At 43.9% G+C, this 12854-nt stretch overlaps 1 protein-coding gene across 1 annotated transcript in view; it reads left to right on the top strand.

Annotated features, from left to right (window-relative positions):
* The first annotated feature begins 150 nt into the window (after positions 1-150).
* The window catches only part of VPS35 (VPS35 retromer complex component), a 46553-nt gene continuing 33849 nt past the window's right edge, over positions 151-12854 (top strand). Inside the window, exon 1 of the mRNA XM_039503553.1 lies at positions 151-290. Within this exon, the coding sequence (XP_039359487.1) occupies positions 228-290 (63 nt within the window). The 5' untranslated portion in view covers positions 151-227. The remainder of the gene's footprint in view (positions 291-12854) is intronic.

Below are 12854 nucleotides of genomic sequence, written 5' to 3' on the forward strand. Positions count from 1 at the left end.
CCTTCCGCCCGCTCGCTCCTGTCCTCACTGCGTGACGCGCGATACTGGCAGGGGAGGTGCGCCGCCACCCTGGCCGGGAGTATTCCTGAAACTCATTGGCTACCCCGAGCGTCAATCGTGGCTCACTAGAACCAATCAGCCTTGACAGCTTGACCTCCTTGAGGTCGGCCAATGAAGAGGAGGCGCTGTCGCGGGGAGGCGGGGCTTCGGGGAGGCTGTGGCGTCACATGACAGAGAGAGACGCTGTCTGGGCTGGTGCTGGTGCTGGCCGCGGGCTTCGAGCGATCATGGTGAGCGGGGCCGGCCTTGGGCTAGCGGCTGCGGGGCGGCGGCTTGTGGCTCGGGCCGGCCGGGGGCGGCCCTAGGCTGCGGCTGGAGGCGGGCGGGGGCTGCAGCCCTGCCCGGGGCCCGGGGGCGGGGGGAGGCGGTTGGCCTTGCTGCGCTGGGGTGAGGGGCAGGCGTCGAACAGTCCAAGGCCCTGGCTCCCGGGGTCGGGGGGCAGCCTCGCTCGCTCGCGTTCCCCCTCTTGCCCTAGAGGGGTCTGCCCCGGAGGAGTGGGGCTGGGGCGGTTCCCGTGCAGGGGCGGGCTGTGCTAGCGTGCCCTGGGCATGAGCAAGTGCAGCTCAGCGTTATCCTCGCTCAGCTTGGCAAACCCAGCAAGGTCCAGCTTTAAAACCAGCCCGCCTCTGCCATCGTGTCACTGTTGCTTTAAGTTGTTCCTTCCTTTCTCCAGTGCGCTGCACAGTCTGTAACTGATGACTGTCAATCCACTCCTGTGGAGGCTGAGATCTTGTTTATACTTTGAGGTGGAAAAATCCCCATGGTTGCTTTTGGGGGGGGGTTAAGTCTGAAATTCCTTTATCTTGGTGCTACTGGGTCCAGTCCAGTTCAGCCCTTGGTTATGTTGTTGTGGATCTGCAGTGACTCTACTGAAAATAGAGTGGCTGGCTTTGATGCTGATATTTTGAGGAGAAAATCTGGCCCATGACTTTTTTGTCTGCCTATCTGTGAAATGGGCAGAAGAATGTTTGCTTTCCTCCCTGGGGCTTACTTTATGCTTATAAACGTCTCAGAGATTCTTGACTAAAATGTGAGTTGTTAGTGCAGATTATAACTATTAATCCACTAGTAGAGAAATACCTAGATATCATTGAATTTCACAATAAAATATTTGAATATACATGGGATGTATGTATTTTATCATAGCGGTGCCTTAATAATGCTTTTGTGGTTAAAGTTTAAGTGCGATTTGCCAATAGCAGGAGTGGCACAGTAGAAGTATTAGTAATATCAAAGCTACAGTTAGGATAGAATTAGTGTCCCCATTCCAATGTGCTGGCTACAGCCACTCATAACATTCCATAGGTTTCATCTTTTAGGCTGATCATTTCCAATCTGAGTCTCTGTGACTAAAATTGAATTTTCTTTTGGGTAGTTTGAACAAAAACAGTTCACTAAATGGAGCGCATGGACATTAAAAATATTTTGATAGGTTTGTTCTTGTTTTTGAACAGCCCTACTGTTGAAATGGCTGGGGAGACAAACCTGAAATTTGGCATGGAGATAGCACTCATTGGGTAGTGTCTTATTTTTAGTGGAATACATAAAAGTTTTGACTTGAAAGTTGTGATGTACTTAAAATTGTGTATGGTCAGTATCTTTTGCATTGTGTATTATTGCTAAGCTTGTAACGTGTACAGTTAGGAAGGCAGCACTGCACATTCAGGTGTTGACTAACTTAGCTATGGAATGAAAAAACTAGTGATAGTGTGCAGTGAATGAGGCAAAGATCTTGTCTTATTCACTGCACATCTTGTAAAGTAAAAACTGCATAGTTCTGAAACTTTGAAGGAGAAAAAGGACTCCCAAAGACTTCCTAAGATGTGCAGGGCAGGGACTCCCTATTGCAAATCTATCAAGGTATACGGGGACATTTCATTTGAAACATGCTAAGAGGACTTGAGGTTGTGTGGCTATGCATTCAAGTCAGGCAATGACAACATAAAAGTTCAGTGTGTAGCCTTATCTCTGTCCTTCTACAAATACATTTGTGGTAGTCGTTAACTAAATGATCACATAACTTTTTACAACCTTTGCTATATATGTAGTGTCGAAGAAATGCCATGCTATGTCAGATCTGATGTTCATCCAGTCAAGTATCCTATCTTTAATAGTGGCCACCTAACACCAGAGGCTTCAGAGGAAGGTGTAAGAACTCTGCAGTGAGCAGATAGGGATAATCGTCTCTCCTTTAAGGTCCCTAATAGAGATTGGCTTAAGCCAGTGGTTCTCAACCTGTGGCCCAGTCAGCACAGAGTTGTGACCCATGTCACATCCTTAGGGCCATACAGGTAGTATTGGATGCGGCCCACAATGATAAATAAGTTGAGAACCACTGGCTTAAGCCTTGACGTATAAGGTTTAATATCTCTTCAGTAAATTTATATTAACTCTGGATATTCTTGATATTCAAACAAATGGCCAATCCCTTTTGAATCTTGTTAACTTCTTGGCGTCAATGACTTCCTGTGGCAGCGAATGCCACAATTTAATTACATGTGTGAAAAAAGTATTTCCTTATACTGGTTTTGATTTCCCTCATTGAATTGTTACTCTTATGTTATGAGAGAAAGCTGAAGTCCCTGATCTACCTTCTCTGGACCATTCAGTAATTCATTATACTTTCTACTAGTCCACTTATGCCAAACAGTCTGCTAAAGTTCGAGTACACTGTAAATTGTTTTTAGACTTCATCTAAGGTCCCTCACCAAAGGCTCTTAAGCAAAGTAAGCTGTCATGGGATAAGAGGGAAGGTCCTCTCATGGCTTGGTAACTGGTTAAAAGATAAGAAACAAAGGGTAGGAATAAATGGTCAGTTTTTAGAATGGAGAGAGGTAAATAGTGGTGTTCCCCAGAGGTCTGTACTGGGACCAGTCCTATTCAACATATTCATAAATGAGGTGGAAAAAAGGGGTTAACAGTGAGGTGGCAAAATTTGCAGATGATAAAAAAAACTACTCAAGATAGTTAAGTCCCAGGCAGACTGCGAAGAGCTAAAAAAGGATCTCTCAAAACTGGGTGACTGGGCAACAAAATGGCAGATGAAATTCAGTGTTGATGATAAATGCACAGTAATGCACATTGGAAAACATAATCCCAACTATACATATAAAATGATGCGGTCTAAATTAGCTGTTACCACTCAAGAAAGAGATCTTGGAGTCATTGTGGATAGTTCTCTGAAAACATCCACTCAATGTGCAGCAGCAGTCAAAAAAGCAAACAGAATGTTGGGCATTATTATGAAAGGGATAGATAATAAAATAGAAAATACCATATTGCCTCTATATAAATGTATGGTACGCCCACATCTTGAATAGTGCATGCAGATGTGGTCATCCCATCTCAAAAAAGATATATTGGAATTGGTAAAGGTTCAGAAAAGGGCAACAAAAATGATTACGTGTATGGAACGGCTTCTGTATGAGGAGAGATTATTAAGGCTGGTGCTTTTCAGCTTGGAAAAGAGATGACTAAGGGTGGATATGATAGAGGCCTATAAAATCATGACTGATGTGGAAAAAGTCAATAAGGAAGTGATATTTACTCCTTCTCATAACACAATAACTAGAGGTCACCAAATGAAATTAATAGGCAGTAGCTTTAAAACAACCAAAAGGAAGTATTTCTTCACCCAACGCACAGTCAACCTATGGAACTCTTTGCCAGAGGATGTTGTGAAGGCCAAGACTATACCAGGGTTCAAAAAAAGGACTACAGTAACTCCTCACTTAACGTTGTAGTTATGTTCCTGAAAAATGCAACTTTAAGTGAAACAATGTTAAGCGAATCCAATTTTCCCATAAGAATGAATGTAAATGGGGAGGAGGTTGGGTTCCAGGGTATTTTTTTTGTCATACAGTACAATACTATAGTTGGGAGGTGCCACGGCCTTACCCCACACAGGCACAGCCCACTGGCACTGGAGACAATGAGGCAGGCAGGCAGAGGCTGAAGATGCTATAGGCTAGGAGAAGCATGTTGCACAGCAGCAGAGGGTTGAGTGCAGGGGGTGAGGGCTCTGGCTGGGAGTGCGGGTTCTGGGATGGGGTGGGGATGGAGGGGCTTGGGGTGCAGGAGGGTGCTCCGGGCTACAGCAGAAAGAGAGGACTCCCCCCAGCTCTCTCTCCCTGCAGCAGCACATGGGTTGAGGGGGAGAGGCATCTCTCCCTGCTGCAGCAGCTCCGGGGCTGGGGCTGCAGGATAGGTGCCCCTCCTTGGGCAGGTCCGGTCCAGGGCTGGGTTCAGACTGGGGAAGTGGCGCCTCGCCCGTGGCTGGGTTCAGGCTTAGGTAAGCACAAACTGGCTGGTTGAGGCGCCCCGGCCGGAGCAGAGTTGGGGGTGGGGGTGGGCTAGGTTGGGGATGGGGGAGGGACACCCCTCCCCTGCTGTGACAGTTCCCCGGGCGGGTTCCCTGAGCACTTGCGCAGCACTAAGAAGGCTGCTGCGCAGCTTTCAGGGAACGTAGCTATCTAGTCAGGCTGTAGAAAAATGTGTTTTGTACTTGATCATCTGGAGACTAGCTGAAAATGCATAATTAGGATTTGTCTACACCATAGGTACTAGGGCTGCAGCTATGCTGCTGTAGTGTAGACACTTACTACAGTGACAGAAGGGGTTGATCATTGCTCTTAGTAAATCACCCCCCTCTCCCAGAGAGGCAGAAGCTGCGTCAATGGAAGAACCATTGACCTAGCTGCGTCTACTCTGAGGGTTAGGTGGACCTAACTATGTCTTGCAGGGCATGAAATTTTCCAGACGCCCGAGTGATGTAGGTTGACCTACGTTTTTTTAGATGTAGACCAGGCCTTCAAAAGGAGCAAAGTTGGAGTTACACATGGAACCCTACTTTACCATTTCCTGACTTGCGTGCCCAGCCAGGTAATGCTAACATAATAAGATTTACGAAGATTGGCGTTACAAATCCATTTTTATGGGGATGTGTGACCTCACCCTTTTATTTTGTGTAGTGCTGAAAGCTGCTACACAGATGCATATTTTTCTTTAAAATAAAGCAACTTACTACTTTTTTTAACTTATACACTTTATGAAGGTCTGTGAACTTTACAGTCTGCTCAGAAGAGAAATTTTCATCTTACAAACTTTTTAAAATATTAAGTTCATGGAAAGTGCAGAGCAGTAGCTTTTTTTGTGTGTGTTTCATTTTAAAATCTATATCTATCCTATGGCTATTGTGATTCTTCCTCTTTCCCCCCATTTGAAAAAAAACACCTCTTCTGGGGGTGAGGGTGTGGGGTAGAATGGGAATAGGTGGTGATGGGGATGACCATGTTCTTCCTGTTAAATTAAACATTGGACATGTACTACATCATTCACGTTGTAACAATCCATTCCTCACGCAAGATACATATTGTCCAAAATGAAAAGGTTGTAGTTCCGTAAATAAAACAATTTTACTCCTGAGGGCATTCTGTGCCAAACATGTAAAATTCTGTGCACAATATTTTAAAATTCTGCAAGTTTTATTTGTCAATAAATAAATGCAGAGGTTCCAGCATGGCAGTGGAGAGCACAGGCTACTGGCTTGCTGAAGGTGGGAGATCACTCTGCAAACTCCCCCACCCCTGGCACCCAGACTCCACGGTGAGGCTGCACCCGACCCTGACATAGCACAAGGCATGGACTTGCCCCAGAAACACTCTGGGCCCTGCTCCTCTGTGCCAGGCGCACCAGCTGTGGGGCAGGCAGCCTCAACCAGGCAGGATCCAAGTGTGGAGGGGCTCACTGTGGTGGGGGAGGAGAAATCCGGGTGTGGGGTGAGAAGATTCTGTGTGGGGCAATCTGGGTGCAGGCAGCTCAGTGGGGGGGCAGGGTCTAGGTGTGGAGGGATCTGGATGTACAGAGGCTCGTGGGGGGTGGTGTGTGGTATAGTTACCAGGTGCTGAGGCAATGAGACTCTGCAGGGGCTTGCCGGTGAAAGTGGTTGGGGCTCAGTGGAGGGGTCTGGGTGTGGGGGGCTCAGCGGGGGGGGTGTCTGGGTGCTGGTGTAGTGGGACTTGGTAGGGTGGGGGTCCGGATGTGGGGCTCAGGGTGGTGCAGGGAGTGGGGCATCAGGGTGGGGAGTGTGAGTGTAGGGAGTTCAGTGGAGGATGGCCTGGGTGTAGGGGTGGGGGTATGGAGGCAGAATTTGAGTTTTAGTGGGGTGGGGTTTGGGTATTGAGGGCTAGGGGGGTTCTGGATGTACCCGGTGAGGCTTGGCAAGGGTGTCTGGATATGGGAGATCCAGCTCCATGGGGCTGGGTGGAAGGGGGAGGAGCAGCTCCCTTCCCCACAGTTGAGGAGTCATGGGGGCAGGAAGCAGAGGAGGATGCTGAGCTTCCTGCAGCTGGGAGAGGTTTCTGGGGGTGGGTCTGACACAGCCCCAGACACTCCTTGCAAAGAAAGAGGAAGTCCTGTCCTCTCCTGCCCAGCCTGGACTAGCCCAGCCCTGTGATGTTTTATCTCTGCCGGCTGCTCCAAGTGCCTGAGACGATGTATCTGCTCTGCTAGGGAGTGGTGCATGACTGCTCTTGCAGCTTCCCTGTCAGAAAGTCATTTTTTTTGCGAGAAAGCAAAGAAATCTGTGGTAGACATGAATTCTGCACACGTGCTGTGGTGCAGAATTTCCTCAGGAGTAAATAATTAGCATCCCAGTCTACCAACTAATCAGTCCTACCATTCTTTTGTATCTGCCTGTAGAGGGTGATATCCTTCAGCCAATTTACTTAATTTTATCACTCAGCCAGTTAGTTTCCTTCCTCCAACTTGTTCAAATGTAAGGCTTTTTAGAAACTGGTAATTCTGAATTCAGCTGCTCTGTATAGAGACTTCTATAATTTTCCAGCATTTTGATGCAACTAAATGTGACCCATCCCCCTTTGCAATGTTAAACTGTGGAAGAGAAGGAAGAAACTCAGAATTATGTATGTTCTGTTAGCCGTGTAACTGCCTTGTCTGGGGACAACCTATGGCAGGGGTCCCCAGCGTGGTGCCCGTGGGCGCCATGGCGCCCACCAGAGTGTCTAAGTGCGCTTGCGTACTGGTTGGCGGACGAGCCTCTGGCGGCGTTTCAGCAGCAATGTATCTGGATGACGCTGCTTGCCGCCAACAAACAGCGTCATCCAGAGGTGTTGCCGCTGAATTTCGGTGGGCGCCAGACGAAAAAGGTTGGGGACCACTGACATGGCTTTTGTGTTTGGGATCAATCATATACACTAATGGAAAGATTCCATATTTTCTCTGAACTGTGACCTTATGTGATCCGAAACTTTGTTAATTTATGCAGTCATATGTCCAGTCACACTTGACAGTGGTGTGTTCATCTTGTAATCTGTCAAGTCCATCTGAAGCCACCTTCAGTTGCTTTTGTGAAATGACTGCTATGTTGTGATCAGTCTTTGTGCTTAGTGCAAATTTCAGTATAGATTTCAACACAAGGTAACAGGATATAAATGTAGATGAACAATCTTTTAGGGGCTTCCACAAAATATTGTGGAACCTGAGGCATAAATCTTATTTAATTCAGCTAATCAGCTTCCTGATGATTGTAGAAACTCAAAAATCCTTCTTTATTGTGTCTTGGGACTGTGCAGTGCTATTCTTTTCTTGATGAGGTTTAAGTAGTGTGGTGAATATTCATATGCCAAAAGTTCTGGGTAGTTTTGTCGGAGAATTTATAATCTTTTGTTTATTGTCTGAACAAACAGCAAAGACCTCCTTTATGTTCTATTTTCTGCTCATCTTGGATAGCATCTTCAACACCTTGTACATAATATTCTGCAGTTTTATTTTAATATGCTGAATGCAGTAGCATAACATAGGGACAGACTTTTCACTATATAGATGGCTGTATCTGTTAGAGAGTCACTTCTGGTGTTCAATTAACCATTTTACATCAATGTCAAATTATTTGAGGGGTTGGGTTGTGGGTTTATTCCTTCAATTTTTCCCTCTGTTTCATCAGTTAGAGCATTAAGTAATGGACCTGCACAGCTGCAAATTCAAATCTGTCTGCAGGAGTGTATTCAGGGCAAAGTGCTTCCTTTCATCTTTTCATTACACGGCTCGTATTATGCTGTACGGAAGGTGGTGATGTTAGTTGCAACCTTATTTTATACTGTCATGGCAAGTCCAAGTCTTTGCCTTTCTATTTTTTTAGGGCATTATTGTGTGTGACACACACTGATTTTTTTTTTTTCTTCCCTCCAATATAGTTCATGTTGAAGAGTTTCTGTTGCTTGGCATTGTGGAACAGTGACTTACTGGAGCTGGACTTTGATGTCATTGGAAAATGTCTTGCTTCCAGGAACATCAAATTCTCATCAGTGTTCTGGTCTTCATCTTCAAATAGACAAAGTTTCATTTAGTAGCTTATTTTTGATGTTGAAGAATCTAAAAGGATCCAGTTTTCTATTTGAGATGAGCATGAATCCTTCTTATTTTCTAATGCTTTACAATGTTTATATTTTGCTGTAGAAGAATGATTTATTTTCAGTGCTTAAATCCATTTAGTTTCTTGTTTCTTACCACTTCCTTAAACTTTAAGGATATTGAGTCAAACTCTCATACACCGATACCCAGTAATATACTATATTGCCCTTTTGCAGGCTTCATCAGCAGCTTTCATACTTACTACAGTTGGAATGAGAACTAGGTGAACTGCCTTAGTGAATGCAGATTGTGAAAGCTGAAAAATAAGTAAAGCTGGCAAACCCTTTATACAACCACATCAGATGCCCTGGCCCACCTTCCAGAAGTCTTTAAGCTTCTTCCAAGCAAAGTCCCCTACTAGTTGACAATTCTGCTTACTGCTTATTGAATAATAGACAATTCTGCTAACTAGCCACACACTTTCTAATTGTCAGTGACTCCAGTTGCTCACTATTCCATCTAGGCTTCTAGATGTAACAAGAACCTTGGTATCTTCACCACTTAGTTTTTAAAACAGTTAAACTTTTCATTCGCAGGCCAAAATTAGAATTAAAAATTTAAAAAACAAAACAAAAAAACCTTGTTCAGATAGACCACGTTAATATAAATACTTCCAAGTGATACAGAAGTTAAAAAGAAAAGGGAAAAAATAAACCTGCAGCAAGGGACTTTTCCAGCTGTGATAGCAAGGAAACAGAAAATATTTCTCTTCAGTGGGCTTATATACTAACTTTCTGGTCTTGAAGAGCTACAGTGGAAGTTGTATGCAATACTGAAACTGTGACTGTTTAAAAATTGTATTGTATGCAATGTTGGTGTCAGGGTACTAGGGACACAAGGGGCATGAGGTATTATCTTTTGTTGGACAACTTCTGTGAAGAGAGAGACAAGCTTTCGAGCTTGAACAGAGTTCTTTTTTTCAAACCTGAAAAGCTGAAAATTTTTGTTTCAGCTGTGAAGATGATTAGCAGTAGAGCTAATCATGTTGTGGTGTCACTGGGTTCAACAGTTGATACTCAAATGAGGCAGACATCATGCTGTTGGTTGGTTATGCTTGGTTCATATTTGGAAGGCTCTCTTTGCAGCCCTGAGGACTAAACAACATTTTAAGAAAATAGAGCGTGCGTGCAAGAGGTTCGGTTCTTCACAATCTGGATATCATCTGAGCAACACAAATAGATCATGCAGGTAGTACCCAGCTCATTGGCTGTATATTTGGCATCCCTGTATAGAACATCAAATTATGCTATTATTTTTACAGCAATTGAGTTAGATAAGAATATACTGGCACTTGCAGTGCTTATTTTTTTCTCTTTCAGATAAATGTAGTGTTAATATTAAATACATTGACTTGGATGCAGCCATTCTTGTTGTCTGTTACATCTTTGGCTTACAGTTATAGCCAACATTACAATTTTGCACTGAAAGTAAGAACCTGATTTTATTTGTAGAAGTCTTAGGCTTACCCAATTTGTAAGCGCAATTCTGTGGTTGTGTATGCAAAGTAAGACTTCTTCATGTGTGCGTGAAAACACTTGATTTACATATGCAAATCCGAGTGCACTTGTACACCTGAAATTTTGGCTCTAAAAGTACTTAGATGATGCTCTTATTACTTTAATATTCTGGAGAGAGGGTGCCGTGAAGTCCACCAGTAGACCAAATTCTAGAACGAACTTTCCTGACCCTGGCATTACTCTCTGAGAAAGTGTGCTAAATCTGTTAGCAATAGCTGTTGTACTAGTAATTAGCCCTTTTGCAAAAATGGTCTTGTGGTTAAGGTACTGGACAGGGGACAGGTGTAGATTTGATTCCCACCGCTCACAGATTTTTTGTTTGTATGTGTGTAGGCATGTGACAATTTGTGTTGGTGCCCTATCTGTAAAATGTGGCTAATACTTTCTAAGGTACAAGGATGCTGTGAAAAAAATTCATATTTGCCATGTGATCAGTTACTATGACAGTGAGCACCACATAAATTAGAGCTTTTGAAATATGTAGCTCTATGCAGGTCTCATGGTAGAACAGTGCTTGAAGAAATCTCCCTGCCTTGTATGAGTAGGAACTTTATAGATTGTAGGGACCTTGAGAGGTCATTGAGTCCAGCCCCCTGCCCTCATGGCAGGACCAAATACTGTCTAGACCATCCCTGATAGACATTTATCTAACCTACTCTTAAATATCTCCAGAGATGGAGATTCCATAACCTCCCTAGGAAGTTTATTCCAGTATCTAACCACCCTGACAGTTAGGAACTTTTTCCTAATGTCCAGCCTAAACCTCCCTTGCTGCAGTTTAAGCCCATTGCTTCTTGTTCTCTCCTTAGAGGCTAAGATGAACAAGTTTTCTCCCTCCTCCTTATGACACCCTTTTAGATACCTGAAAACTGCTATCATGTTCCCTCTCAGTCTTCTCTTTTCCAAACTAAACAAACCCCAGTTCTTTCAGCCTTCCTTCATAGGTCATGTTCTCAAGATCTTTAATCATTCTTGTTGCTCTTCTCTGGACCCTCTCCAATTTCTCCACATCTTTCTTGAAATGCGGTGCCCAGAACTGGACACAATATTCCAGGTGAGGCCTAACCAGCGCAGAGTAGAGCGGAAGAATGACTTCTTGTGTCTTGCTCACAACACACCAGTTAATGCATCCCAGAATCATGTTTGCTTTTTTTTTGCAACAGTATCACACTGACTCATATTTAGCTTGTGGTCCACTATAACCTTAGAACTTGACGTGGTGCACATCATTACCTTCTGCAGAACTTTTGCTATTGATTTAAGAAAATGGATTCTAGCTAGCCCTTACCATTGCAAAGACAGCTTTCAATATAGTGTTGTCTTCCTGAGTCTATAGAGAGAGTTCCCAGGCTGCGGATGTTGCTTATAGCTTTACTAAGCAGTAGCTGAGTGAAATTAATGCTGACTCATGTTGCGGTCAAGAACATTGTGGGACTCAGTGATGCTATAAAGAATCCTGGGAGTCTCCATTGTCTACTGCTGTTTGAGGAAAGCTAGTGACTGTCAGAGGTAGGCTGTGGGGTTACTGGGAGGCAAACCCCCCAAAAGGAGATGGGTAGTGGGGGAGGAGTAGAGCACAGAAGACTGTCTTCTTTTCTTTTTCTTTTATTTGCTGTAGAAGCCAGGATCCTCGGGAGGCTGGAGAAATGACGGAAAGCTCTCGTTCCTTCTAGTATATGAAGGGAGTGAGAATGGAGCCTCATGTATCTAGCATCCTAGCTGGGAGCTGTTGTAGTATATATAATGCACAGACAAGGGTGTGTGGTTGAATACTCGCTGGGAATCTTCCTCCTTCCCAGCTTTTGAGCATGGCCAGTAGGGCGGGGCTTCTTGTCAGGATGTTGTTCCTGGATTCCTTTGATAGAGGTTCTTACCTCGTATTTTATACTTTTGCCTGGTAAGTAGTCTCTCACTACTATCATCTGTCATATACTTCAAGTCCTGTCCCTCTGAGGTAGTAGTATTGTCATTTTAAAAATGGGAGCTCACCTTTCCCAGGACCACACCAAGTTCCTGACCAGGCTGGAATTACATCTTGGAAATCCAATGACTTCTCCAGGTCCCTTCCAGCCCTATATTTCTATGATCTCCTAGCACTGACCTCCTACCGCACTATACCATTGTACTGTCTCATATTTAAACATAGTGATAGCTAGTACAATTCTCCCAGCATGGACAAGGCTTATGTGTTAATCATACTAATGAAGTGTCTTTCTTTAGTGCACTTGTTATTACTACTTTATTATCTTTAATACTGGAGACTGCACTATGCCCTGGGGAATGATCTCTGTCCTTCAGAGATGTAATTGGAATGGACATAAAATGTGATGGGGATATCTGACTCTAAGTTAATTTTGATGACATTATAGGTTGAATAGTGGTAGTGACTTGACTGTGCTGGGGAGTAATTTGCACCACATCCATTTTTTTAAAAATAAACATTAACTCGGATGTACTCATATGGAATAAAGCATCAGTAGAATTATAATGTTAGTATTAAGTTGCAATGGCATCAAATATTTACTTTTAAATCTGATTATCTGAATTTACTGCGGTTATTCTTCTGTGTTTGGATAGGTGACCATCTCCCTCTGCAGACACTGCTTTAGCACTACCTACTTTGTTGTTCATACACATAAGCCACATTTATCTTAAGCCCTGAATTTTTACTGCTGGTATGTAATTAACTTCACACCTTTCAGATGAAAAAGGAAAAGCCAAATTATGTGGTTTTTAAACCCAAACATTTTAGTCAATGAGCGGGGAAATAGAATGTGTTCTTGTAGTTATGTTCATCTTATTCCTGAAACAAATTGCCTTGCGTTAGTCTGTTTCAGAGGTATGTGT

This window comes from Mauremys reevesii, linkage group 16 (genome assembly GCF_016161935.1).
Source record: "Mauremys reevesii isolate NIE-2019 linkage group 16, ASM1616193v1, whole genome shotgun sequence".
NCBI lineage: Eukaryota > Metazoa > Chordata > Testudines > Geoemydidae > Mauremys > Mauremys reevesii.